This window comes from Cyprinodon variegatus, unplaced genomic scaffold, assembly GCF_000732505.1.
Source record: "Cyprinodon variegatus isolate N-32 unplaced genomic scaffold, C_variegatus-1.0 Scaffold133, whole genome shotgun sequence".
NCBI classification, from domain to species: domain Eukaryota; kingdom Metazoa; phylum Chordata; class Actinopteri; order Cyprinodontiformes; family Cyprinodontidae; genus Cyprinodon; species Cyprinodon variegatus.
In genome coordinates, this window is record NW_015150586.1 from 813,476 (window position 1) to 826,151 (window position 12,676).

Consider the following 12,676-nt stretch of genomic DNA (forward strand, 5'->3'; position numbering starts at 1 on the left):
ATTTAATTATTTATCTAATGGTGTATTTATATATTTAATTTTGGCACTTTTTATCCTCCATAAGAGAAATGTCTTCAAACTTGGAAAAAAAGTCCAGTGAATTGCTTTTTTTTTCCAAACTTTTTTGGAAAAAAAAAAGGATGACTGAGAATCTTCACCAGCCTGCGAAAAAGAGAATCTACAGGTGCATAAAAGCAAGAGGAGCATGAACTTGTGACATATTGGGGGTCTTATCGTATTAAATCAGCACACATAGTTCAACATGTGTGTGTGGAGGAGTTTATGTGTGTGTCGTGGTTTAAATAAAACTGTCCAGGTCGGTATTTATTACACCTTTTGGCAAATATCTGTATCCATTCTGGAATAAAGAATCGGATGGAGTCAAACAAACAACAGTAACATGTCCTTGGTAGTCACCTCACCTCCAAACAGGGTGCCGGTCCATGTACGCCCACGCATGAGCTGAATGGGCTGAGCACTAAAATTTGTGTCTGTCCAGCCAACAATCACACTGCAGCCCCATCCTGGAGTGCAAGACTCCAGCGCAGTGACCTAAACAACAGCAGAGCAGCAAGTCAAATACTCCTTCATTCCCATATATGACTGTAGAAGTTTAAACTCACCATAACTTCCACATTTCCAATGCATTCAAAGGAGTAGTCCACCCCTCCATTGGTCATCTCAGTCAGCACCTGTTGGGTGGGTTTACTGTGATCTTTGGGGTTCACAACATCAGTGGCACCGAACACTTTGGCTTTCTCAAACTTCTCAGGGTTGATGTCGACGGCGATGATCTGTTTGGCTCCAGAGGCTTTGCAGCCCATGACTGTAGCCAGACCCACGGCTCCCAAACCAAACACAGCACAGGTGGAGCCCGGTTCAACCTGCAGCAGACAATACTGCCCTCAGTAGCAAATCAAAGCCCTTCTTCACCACAATTAAAAATATATTTTTATGTTGTACAAAATCATCACTTTCATTTAAATCATCGTTTTGTCTCTAAACATGCACAAATCATATCAAAATTCATATTTTATTAAGATGCAAAAACATTTAAATCCAGAGGAATTATATCCAGGTGTTCACAGATATCCCTAATCTCCCATTAGCTATGACGAGTAAAGCTGTTTCATTCATCGTTGGATTGGTGACGTATTTCCTAAAATCCTCCCCTATAGACTCTGGTTAAAGTTTTCCAGCACAGCAGCTCCTCTTCAATGCTAAAGATAGGAGCATCCTTCTGCTAGAAAGTGCTGCTGATTGACAGGTTTATAGAATTATTTAGCAACAAGGCTAGGCTAACTGCATGCAGCGAGGCTAAGGCTTTATTCTGCTTTCCCTGCCTCCTCTATAAAACGTCAGGATCTGATCCAGCACAGATAAAGACAGCTAGGACAGATTTAAAGCGCTTTGCAGAACATTTTAGAATGTCGTTTTTTATGTTGGCATTCATATAAATATATTAGTGAGATACCTTAGAATTTATATAATATAATTTTTTTCTTTAATGCGACCTTTTTGAGCTGGATATGTTTTAGAAAGGTTTCATGAAGGTCTCACTAATATTTCAAAATTTGCTCGTCTTAAAGCTGTAGGTGTTACAATGGCTTCAATAAATATGTGATTCACGCACCTTGGCCGTATTCACAGCTGATCCATACCCTGTGCAGATGGCACAGCCAATGAGACAGACCTTCTCCAGGGGCGCAGCAGGATCGATCTTAGTCAAACTAAACTCTTTCACCACGGTGTACTCAGAGAAGGTGCTGATTCCAAGGAACTGCAGCACCTTCGTCCCCTTACAGGTGATCCTGGAGTTTTCACGGTTTTTCCCTTCAAGTGTACCAGCTGACCTAAGACAGTATATATTTAATTTGTATCATATAGATCCACAAGCAAATTAAAACAGCTGAATAGATAAAATAACAGAACAAAACAAGGAGCTCTTTACCCTTTGATACACAGGTTTGTTCTTGGACTTTTACAAAAGCGGCATTCCCGACACTGAGGCATGAACAATGGGATCACCTTGTCTCCTAAATCAAAAAACATGTTGCTCTAATTCTCATCACATTTAAATCCAAGAAGTTATTTAGATTGAAAATAGAAGTGGCCTCACTGACCTGGCTGAAACTCAGTGACGCCGGGTCCAATGCTCTCCACTATACCAGCCGCCTCATGGCCAAAAATTACTGGGAAGACCGATGGTTTGGCGCATTTCAACAGGAAGAACAGATCTGATTGACACAATCCGGTTCCCACAATCTGGAGAGAAAACATCAGAAACAAGCTTAAATTGTCAATGAATGTCATGATTGTAGCCCCAGTAGCAGATCAGATTACTAACTTCATTCACCTGCCGTTCCATGCCTGCTCTCTAATTATAATTTATCTTGTTCACCCGTCTCTCTTCTATATATATATGGTTTAGCCCAGCTATCAGGGCCAGATCATTATTTCTTTATTTGTTTGTGTATTCTTAGTTAATTTGTGTCAGGTTTTTCTGTCACTTATGTTTCATTAGTTTTATTTAAGGCCAGTAGATTGAGAGAGTTTAATGTTTGTCTCCTGTCTCCTGATCGTGTCCCGGCTCTTCTCCACTGAGCCCTCAGAGTTTTGGCTCGGAATGCGGTGGAGGTCAGTTTTAGTCCCCGTAAGCCTGGCTCTTAGGATCAGACCAGTTTAAAGTTCGGCATTTATCCTGGTACCATGTCTTGTCTATGTTCCTCTCTACCTCTGAGCCTGCCTGTCTTCATCTAAGCGCATCTGTCTGAGCTCGCTGCTGGACTCATGGAACTCTGAACTTGTCTGAACGCTCTGAAGATTCCAGGAACCCTGGATCTGTCTGTTCCGTTTCGGACCACAAACACTGGCTACGAACTCCTGGATCACAGAACTGTCCGGTTCTGAACTTTTTCTCTGACCTGGATAGGTCTCCTGCCTGCTCACCGGGGTTGCTGCAACAGGGACGCTTTGGACGGCTCTGAACTGCATTCTTGTTTGGCCGTTCATCTGCTGGATCATGCCTTCCTCGAAGAGGAGCGACTGAACTGTTAAACCAGGTAAGTGACTCACTCTGATAATCACCTCCTGTCCGATGATCGTGGTCTCTTACCAGTGTTTCTCCCTCCAGAGTGTCAGTGATCGGGCGGTGCCTCCTGCAGCCCGCTTATTTTCAACATCCTGTTTTATCATTTCTTGTCATTAAACGTTCTAAAACTTCCCACCGTCTGACTCGCCTTGAATACTGGATCCATTTGTCCCATTTATTACAATGGTAGCATCACATGCATTTACAGAGTTCTCCAGTCTATAGCATTAGCATCTTTTTTTATTCTCTGACCTTAATCCGGATCTCTTTCTCCTGAGGAGGTTCAACCTCAACCTCTTCAATCACCAACGGCTTGCCGAACTCCCACGCCACTGCCGCCTTGCACTTGATGACCTAAAGAAATGTGTTGTAGAGGTAAATATCACCACAGTCTGCATCAGCAGTGGCAAAGGAAAACTCTTTAGCTGGTAAATGTTTCCTTTATTTTCTTCACTCCCTGAACATGTGGTAAGTGAGGTTATTGACTTCCTACTTTCAAACATGCATCTGGAAAGAGTTGGTCAGTTGGTAGTTTTGTGCAACTTTACCAGAAGATCATTAATATATGAAATTATTAGACCTGGAAATTAAGGTAATTAATTGAGGTTGTCTTTACCCATTTTACTAAATCAGACCCAGAGGGCATAACATTATTAAAGTTGGTGGGGACTCTCTAAAAGGGTGGGTGATGCAGCTACAGGACCCAACAACTTTCCTTAAGTTTTGATATTTTCCTTCAAATGAGCACAAACATAAATGGCAATGCCAAATGTCTACTTAAAAATTGCCTAATGATGAGAATGCAACAGTTACACAATACACTAATATTTATAATTACAGATAGACAGATGCCTTTTAGTGCCACATTTATAAAGTGCTTTAAATCATTTACAACTTTAATAAAATAGGAATGCATTCAAATATAGCGACCCTGGAACAGAATTGGTTATCTCAGCTGGCATCAGGTTCTGGCGGGGGGGCCAACTAGTACAAAAGGGTTGGAGAACCCGCAAAATGGCTGCTACCATAGGTTGCTTAGAGCTAACAATGCTAACCAGCCACTCTTCAAATGGAAAAGATGAGTTCAGCAGACAGTAACACACAGCATGGATCATTCAGTCAGGCTCATTGAGCATTAGCATTCAGTTCAGAACTCTTATTGAAGAACCATCTGCAGTTAATAAGAAAGTTTCTTCTAGATAAACCAAAAACAACAAAACTCATGAAAATATTCTATAAAAGTTGAAAATTGACTTCGTGTTTGTTTGAGGCAGGCGTCCCCACAGTGGGTCCTGGAGGGCTGCTGTCCTGCAGGTTTTAGAGGTTTCTCTGCTTTAGCACAGCTGATTATGATGATTGCAGACCAAAAGCCTGTTAACCAGCTTTCAATTAAAATCAGCTGTGCTGGAACAGAAAAACTCTAAAACCTGCAGGACAGCGGCTCTTGAGGAGAGACTTTGGGGATGCCTGGTTTAAGGGTTTAGTCTCCTGCCATAGATGGAATCTTATAATAATATCAACCTTTTATGAGGAACAAAAGCTTGATCTTAGGATCTGTTTAAGAGCAGATTATCTAAGAACAATAACAGTAAGCGGATTTTCTAAACACCTATCACGCTGAAACCAGATACGTCTTATAGATGTGCTCTTGCACAAGCAGTGGTTTAAAGTTCACTCAAAACTGTAAACATTAGCTTTGCTGCTGCAGGATTTCTCGCAGTGATATATTTTTATCGATTCTAGCAAGCATGAACAAAACACAGGATACCGCATCTCATTTACACACAGTTTGCTTTCATAATTTTGCAGTTTATTATTGTTGCTCACTAAAACCATTTTTAAGTTAAAATACATCCCTAAAGTGTCATTAAGTAACCCACCAACAGGATAAGAACTCAGACACATCTAGCAGATCTTCAATATGTTACAGTCAAATTTAAAACTAGTTATGACTCAAAAGGTGAATTTTAAAAGAAAAGATCCTTGTTACCTTCCCAGCTGTGGCCATTTATCCTGCTGAAGGGGAATGTTAGCTGCTCAGGTAGAGGCAGGGAGATACAAACCCCAGAGTCTAGGACTTTACCCTCTTCAGGTTAAAATGTCACCTTTCCTCGCAAACCAGAACCCCAGTTACATTTTAAGCAATAAACACAAATTGTCCATTATACCAGGAATGGCAGAGGATTTTATTTAATCAGAAGTTAATTATGATTATACTGTAACCAAATGTGAATGACCTTATAAAAATGCCATGCCCTGATCCAACAATTCTTGCAAACTTTGGACCTATTTCAAAACTTTGAATCCAAGGCAAAGGTTTTAAGTTGGTTTAACTCCTCTGTTAATTTAAGCTGGGCATACACTGTACAATTTTTTTTGTCCTTCTTGGGCTGATTTTCCAGTTGTGCAAGAATTTTTTCAATCTGGCCGAGTTTCAGCCTCATGGTGCGTCCTGCATGGTGTAGTGTTCAGGAGGTAACGAGGGGCGATCAGCCTCTAACGACCACCGGATCACGGATCATAAGGTCAGGAGAAAATCAAACATGTTTGAAATTCAGTCGGCCGTGTTCAAGTCAAATCCTGCTGTTGAAGCAGAGCTACGAGCCGATTTACCAGAACCTCAAGCACTGAGCATGTGCAAAGGGAGTTCTTCTTCCAGATTGATAAGTCCAATTAGGGCTATCTATCGGCGCTGAGTTCGACGTGGTTTTTAGACGTACAGTTTGAGCAGGTAGATCGCATCAGTTTTGGGCTGTACATTGGAAGAACAAACATTGTGAGCTGTGAACTTTTAAGACCTGTGATTTGATCATACAGTTTGAGCTGTAGCTGCGTGCAGTGATAGAACAAATCGTACAGTGTAAGCCCGGCTTTATGTGCATGTTGTTCTTCCACAGCTCCTCTGAATTTTAGGGTTCCTCAAGGCTCTGATTAAGGTACACTACGTTTTAAGCTCTATTTATTACCTTTGGGTCCCATTTTTAGAAATCATAATATCCCCTACATAGTTTTGCTGATGATGTTCATGACCACCTGAATTCAGACTGTTTTCATGGGTTGTTCCAAGATGGTGGAATGAACTACCAAGCGCTACAAGAAAAGCAGCGTCCCTTTCTATCTTCAGGAAACTCCTAAACACCCACCTCTTCAAAGAGCATCTCCTATCCTAACCCAAAGCTCTGTACCCCTCTACTACTCTTTCTGCGCTTCCCTCTCTGTCTTTGCTGTCACCACTGATTCTGACGAGGGATTTTCCTCTGGAGAACTTATTGTTATATTGATTATAACTGTAACATTGTTTTAACTTTGTAAGTTGCTTTGGATAAAAGCATCTGCGAAATGCATAAATATAAATATTCTTAAACCAATTCATTTTAATGCATATGTATATGTATAGTTAATAAATAAGAAAATATAAATAAGTTTCATTCATGCTGTAAGTCTGTGTTTGTTACCTGTCCGCATTTTTTTCATTAATACTCATGCCTGTAATACTCATGCCTGCACCTGTGAAGTAATATTTTATTTTTTGTGATATACGTTGTATATCACCCCCCCCCCCCCCCCCCGGGTAATTCTATTAGAAACCAGGCTTCATCTGGCGGACAAAATGTCATTACACCTGCAAACTCTTCAATCATTCAAATGGTCACCCAGTAAAGGGTTCTCTGGCGCCACCCAGTAGCAGAGGTACAAAAGAACAACTGCATTTAAATTTACCGCCCCCCCTATGGACACTGTGGTAATGTGCTTAGGTCCTATGACTCATTCTTCTTTGGCTGCAGCGCCCTCTAATCATCACAAACTCCAGCCCATCAACTGAACTCCCTGAAAACAAAGCAACAGTTTCATTATCCCAGCTGAAAAGTCATATGAAACAAGAGGTACACTCTGATGCTTTGAAGAGATTAACTGGAAGAACATGTAAAATGTATCCATCTACAATTTACCCTTAGATAGCATACATGTCTGGTATGCAACCATGAGACTGGATTTTGTTTGATTCAAGTTCCCCTCCTCACCCTTCTGATCTAAAAGGCGGAATGGGTATCCTGCTTTGCAACAGCGATGTAGACTCTCCACAGGTGGCGGGTGATGCTTATGCACCTCTCTTATGCACCTTGCATTTACAAGGCTGATTTGGTGAGATTATTCCACAAAATTTCAATCCTTTATACTTTCTACCAATTTAAAGGAATCATATTGAAAATATCTACGCAGAAATAAAATCGGATCAAAACATGCCCATTAATTTTACTTACAGAAAGAGCATTGTAAAGCTACATTTTAGACCGGCCTTTTCACAACACATGAGAAGAGAAGAGATTTTTAAGTAAGTACATTGTGTAATTACTCTGACCATACAAGATTCAGGTACATCATCCATAGGACTGTGGGCAATCCTTCATATTGCACAAATCCTTCACAGTAGAGTGAGCACTTCACTATATTAGCTTCTACTACAGAAAGAAAAAATCACATCAAGGCTCGTAGGCTTTCCAAAAAAAGTTAATAAACAATCCACTGAACTTTGTTTCCATGTTTGAAGATGTTTTGTTTCCTATTCAGGAAGCTTTTTCAATTCAAAATGTCAGAAATAGCGTTGAGTTCCAGGCTTTATAGATTGGACCAAAAACAAAGCCTTGTCTAACTTTGGAATGGGGGTTGTTTGGGTTATTTGTTAGTCTGTAATACCTGATACCTGTCATTGTCTCTAAGGGGGGTCATTAAAGGGAAGGTGTTCTGTTCCCCTTTATGGGGGCGGGGATTATGATGATAGCGGGAAGGAATCAACTCAATTGCTGCACTGTATTCATTGCACACATGGATAGAGGTGTCTAAGATAAAAGTAAAGCACACCCCCAAATAGTTTTACACACGAAGCTCAAAGCATGGCGGTTTTGGACATGATATGCACACAGATAAACAATCATGCTAAAATGTGGTATAAATAGGCCTCCACGAAGTGGAGTTCACCAGATCATCCGGTCAGATTGATTCAAAGTTTTCTATCTAAGGAAAACCAGCTGATTGCATCGACTCATTGACTCTTCAGCAATCCCTCACACTAAGCATGCTTGTAGGGACGGTGGAGAGGAAAAACTCCCTTTCAACAGGAAGAAACCTCCAGCAGAACCAGGCTCAGTGTGAGCGGCCATCTGCTGAGGCCCACTGGGGTTCAAGGGGACAGAAGCAGACATAGAAAAAGAAGCATAGATACAAAAGGCAACTGTCAACCAGCTCCACAGGTGGCCCCCTCCAGGAAACACACAGCCAGGCAGACGAGCTCCAAACCAGTTCCCATGTCAGAGGATGAATAGAGCACATCCAGTTAGTCACAGTCAGAGAAACAGGACTACACTGGGAAACAGGCCAAGCTACAACATCTAGAAACAAAGGTGTTGATGGCAGCAGCACAGCTGATATTTCGCTCTATCTATCTTTATATATCCCATGCACCTTTTTCTTCCTTAGGCACATTCTTCACCTTTGACTATTTGAGTTGATGTAATGAGTAAATTTATTTTCTGTGATATCAATAAAGTCAATCAATCAATATAGAGGAGAAACGGCTCTACTACGATGTATCACCTACCCGCCTCTCCACCTTGCAGAGAAAGCTAATTTCGGCCGTTTGTATCCAGGATCTCCTTATTTAAGCATGATCCAGATTTCATGATCATAGCTGCGTGTAGAAATGTAGACTGACTGGTAAATTGAGAGCTTTGCCTTTTAACTTAGCTCTTGTTCACTACAACAGACCTGTGCTACGTCTGCATGATAACAGCAGTCACACAGATCCACCTATTGATCTCCTGCTCCATTCTGACTCTCCTCCAACCTGAAGGGGAAAAGCCACCGTGTTTTGGTCAAAAACGATGGCCTTTGACCTGGATGAGAATCTGCCCCTCAAAGTCTTTTAAACACATTATACTTTTTTTTTAATCTAATCCTGTGGTGTGATATAGGTAGATTCCCTCCTGCCTCTTGTCATGGTGACTCATCAAATCACAGTACTGATGATGAATTTTCATGGTTGTTACTCAAAATTTATTTAACTAGCTCACACCAGATGGCGTGAAAAACAAAAACCTCAGAGCTTCTAACCTCAGGTGAGATCAATTCAGAATCATGACTTGAATCTAAATTTGTTAGAAAGCTTTTTGAGACAGATCTGTGGTCCATGACAAAATAATGCATTATGATACTCCAGTCCATCAGCAGCTGCCTTACACTAAGCAAACAACTACACACAAGACAAAGTAAGGAGCAAGATCCAATTTTATTGTTTCCTTATGACAAATGACAATATATTTTATCTTAATCACAAAAAGTAATTTTCGTTGAAAAATTGATTTCATTTTAAAATCATAATCTGCTGTAAATTATGTATATATTTAGTTTTTTGTAGAATTATTTTTGACCAAATATAAGGAATTCTAATAACTTGGCCTTGCTCTTAGTCTCGACAGTGGTCTCGGCCTTCGAGGGTCTTGGAAAAGTAGCCTTGGCTCCGTTGATCGGGATACATGCCTAGAACACAGGTTTAGTTCATTTGTCACTTTTACTCCAAAAATATTCAAATTATTAAAAAAAACTTTGCACATTGTGGAAATCCAACAGAGCGAGGTACCAATATCTGAACATATGACATAAGGTTCAGTCCAACAGATGTAAGAAAGTTTTACACAAGTTTTTTATACATAGTAGCACCTTAATCATACTGAATGATTGTTTTGTGGTTTTAAAAGAAGCTTAAGTCAACTGATTAGATTAGAATTCTGCATAGATTTGATGCCTGATCTTTTATGTTGGGCCAAAAGCCATGATATTAATTTTGGACATTGGAGGCCAATATCCATGCTGATATTAACCATCAGCATTGGTGTAGAAGGAAGCAGTTCTGCTCTGCTGTTGAAGTCTCCTCTCCAATGGCTGGAAACCCCCTTTTCTACAAGACACTCCCACAGGAAAATGTGATCTTGCCCCCATGGGTGTTAAGGAGAAAACAATCAACTCAAAGAAACTGTCTCCCGTTTGCTCAGAGACATGCTAAGCTGCTGAATACTGGAGAAAACTCAACTTTTCCAAAAGGAGATCAGCAGAGGTTACAGGTCTGGCAATGTTAGGGAGAGTTTCAGCTAAACCGTTTGGGGTTTTGATGATTATTGAATTTTTTACCTTTGTGTAAGACAAGCTAACAATATGACCCACTATATAAGCTTTATAAAGCTACAACAAGCTTTATTTTACTAAGGGTTTAAACATTAATATAACGTTAACGTCTATACTTTTCCTCATGTGTTCATCACATTTAAATACCAGCATATGACCGAAGAGTCCTTTAAGAAGAGTCACCTGATGTCGTATCGCCACCAGCTCAATCACAGAAGGTTAGAATTACTTAATTAAAGCGTATTTTTTTCGGATTAAGCAAATCATTTGATAAAATGTTATTTAATCAAATAATGTTTTATTTCCTTTTGAACTTGCATTGTGAATTGGTTTGAATATATTACAATTGCTGTAAATTAGTTAAAGCCACTTTTTTTCACACTTTAAATTCTTCAAGATAACCTTTGGTTCTCTGAAATAAAATCCATGCTGATCTGTGATACGTTCCTTTTATTGATTATGGTTTTCAACCATGTATTTTCTTTTCCTCTTTGTTTGCATTTAGTTTAGTCTCACTAGTTTAATCACAAGTTTTTCACTGAAATATGTTTGATTTGGAGTTGAAGGATTTTAATTAAATGTTTGACCCTGGTTAGAGCTTAATTAACACTTCCATTTGTTGTCCAAACATATAGCCAGTTGTGCATGTGTTCACAGACAGGATATGAAAGTCCAAATATTATTTGATTCAATAACATGTATGCCCCCCTACTGGGGTGGGCATTAAATATGTCATAATTGTCATTAATATTTTTGATTCTTCTAGTCTACTCTGCTATTATCTACCTGTGTTTGGATAAAATGAAATGTTCTTTCAGGTTATCTTATAGAACTTTATTAATCATGAAACAAAAATAGTGTGACAATAAAAAACAGACCCGATGTGAATGATGCCATTAGAACTTTTGAACTAGCAAGGAAAACAAAACAGGTTGAGACAAACAATACAGAAATGACAATTTAAAACACCACCCACCATTATTTAGGTTTTTTCGTTTATTTGTTGTTACTCCTTAGCTCCTCTTGAACCGTCCAACCTTCAGGCCTTCTTTCTTTAAAGACATTTCTCAAATATTTTAGAATAAACAGCAGATGACAATTATGTCTTCAAACTGTTTTGAATATTTCGAAAAGAACTCTTTCCAAACCTCTATAAGCAATTGCAGGCTTTTGCCATTGGATTTGATGCACGTCTTCCAGTTCTTGCTACGGTCTATTCCACCAAGCTCTTGAAATTCTTTGGGGTTGTACCACTTTCCACCTACCTTAATGCACTTATCACCTGTAAGCATGCAGAGGAAAAGTTAATCCTTATATGCACATATTCAGACACCAAAATTCAAAATTTCCTGATACGAATATCTGAACCAAAAACATATTTTGCAGAACAATTTATTTAACAGGTCTAACCCTTTGCCAGTTTGGCTTTTTTTAGTATTCCCTCTGCTGTTCCACAGTTCACAGGGTAAGTGCATGGTTTTTTCCTCTGTGTTTTCGAAGCTGGGAACAGAGGAGATCAGTGAGTTGTTATATCAAATAATAAAACCAAACTGTTTTGGCCACACCATAGAATCTGTTGCTATTTAGTACAAATAATTTAGACAGACACCTACACTACTTGTTCATCCCATTTTTTCTGACTGATAGATTCACAGATTTTATTTTAGAACTGTATAAAATTGTCATCAACTTTTTTTCACAGCAAGCTCATTTAAATTTGGTAACAACTGCAATCTTTCGTGTTCTTTTTGCTGACCATATAAAAAGCTTCTCTATTGAGTTTTGATAACAAGAAAAGTGTAAAGGTCAATAAAATAACATTTTTAAAACTTGGAAAGCAATCAATCATATTTTTAGAATTAGGTCAAACAAATATTAAAGAGCTATTTTATAAAAGTGAATTAGGAGTGTAGAAGATTAGTGATGCATTTCTCCAGAGTTTAAAATTGAAATTCTAAATGTCGGACATTTGGTTGTGTTAAACTTACTATGTCTATCTAACAAAAGGTAACACCAATGCTATGCTCCTTCCAGGTAATAAAGAATAAAGAAAATAGAAAGTCAAGTGGTATAAATGAAAGTGATATAGAAAAAAAAAAAAAAAACTTTTAAGAAGCTTTGATTTTTCACGTGTTTAATAATTTTCATACATGAACCCTCAAGCTCCCAGGCCTCTTGTAGAGGACACAAGCTTGGAGGAAAAAGAGAGACGGGCTGCTGTGGTTAACGAAGAGTTTTTGTACATATATATATATATATTAGAGGTGAGTATTGGCATGAGTGCTGCGATTCAATACATGTCATGATACTTGGGTCACGATACGATATTATCACAATATTGCAGTATCACTATATATTGCCATATTTTCCCCAGCTATCAAAATCAAATGATGAGATAAAACAGCAAGT

At 39.1% G+C, this 12,676-nt stretch overlaps 1 protein-coding gene across 1 annotated transcript; it reads right to left on the reverse strand.

Moving 5' to 3' along the window:
* Positions 1 to 154: 154 nt before the first annotated feature.
* On the reverse strand, positions 155 to 5,125 carry LOC107085778 (alcohol dehydrogenase 1-like). The gene is made up of 8 exons (XM_015376325.1): positions 5,082 to 5,125; positions 3,344 to 3,445; positions 2,124 to 2,265; positions 1,952 to 2,036; positions 1,634 to 1,853; positions 624 to 884; positions 423 to 552; positions 155 to 162 (listed from the first exon to the last, which is right to left on the reverse strand). The coding sequence occupies exons 1-8, from the start codon at positions 5,097 to 5,099 to the stop codon at positions 155 to 157; spliced, it is 966 nt and encodes a 321-aa protein (XP_015231811.1). The 5' UTR covers positions 5,100 to 5,125.
* Positions 5,126 to 12,676: the final 7,551 nt, after the last annotated feature.

Coding starts and splice junctions, on each gene's coding strand:
- LOC107085778 (XM_015376325.1), bottom strand. Junction 2,266..3,343: donor AGAAAGAGATCCGGATTAAG/GTCAGAGAATAA, acceptor TTTTCTCTCCAG/ATTGTGGGAACCGGATTGTG. Junction 885..1,633: donor CAGCTGTGAATACGGCCAAG/GTGCGTGAATCA, acceptor TGTCTGCTGCAG/GTTGAACCGGGCTCCACCTG.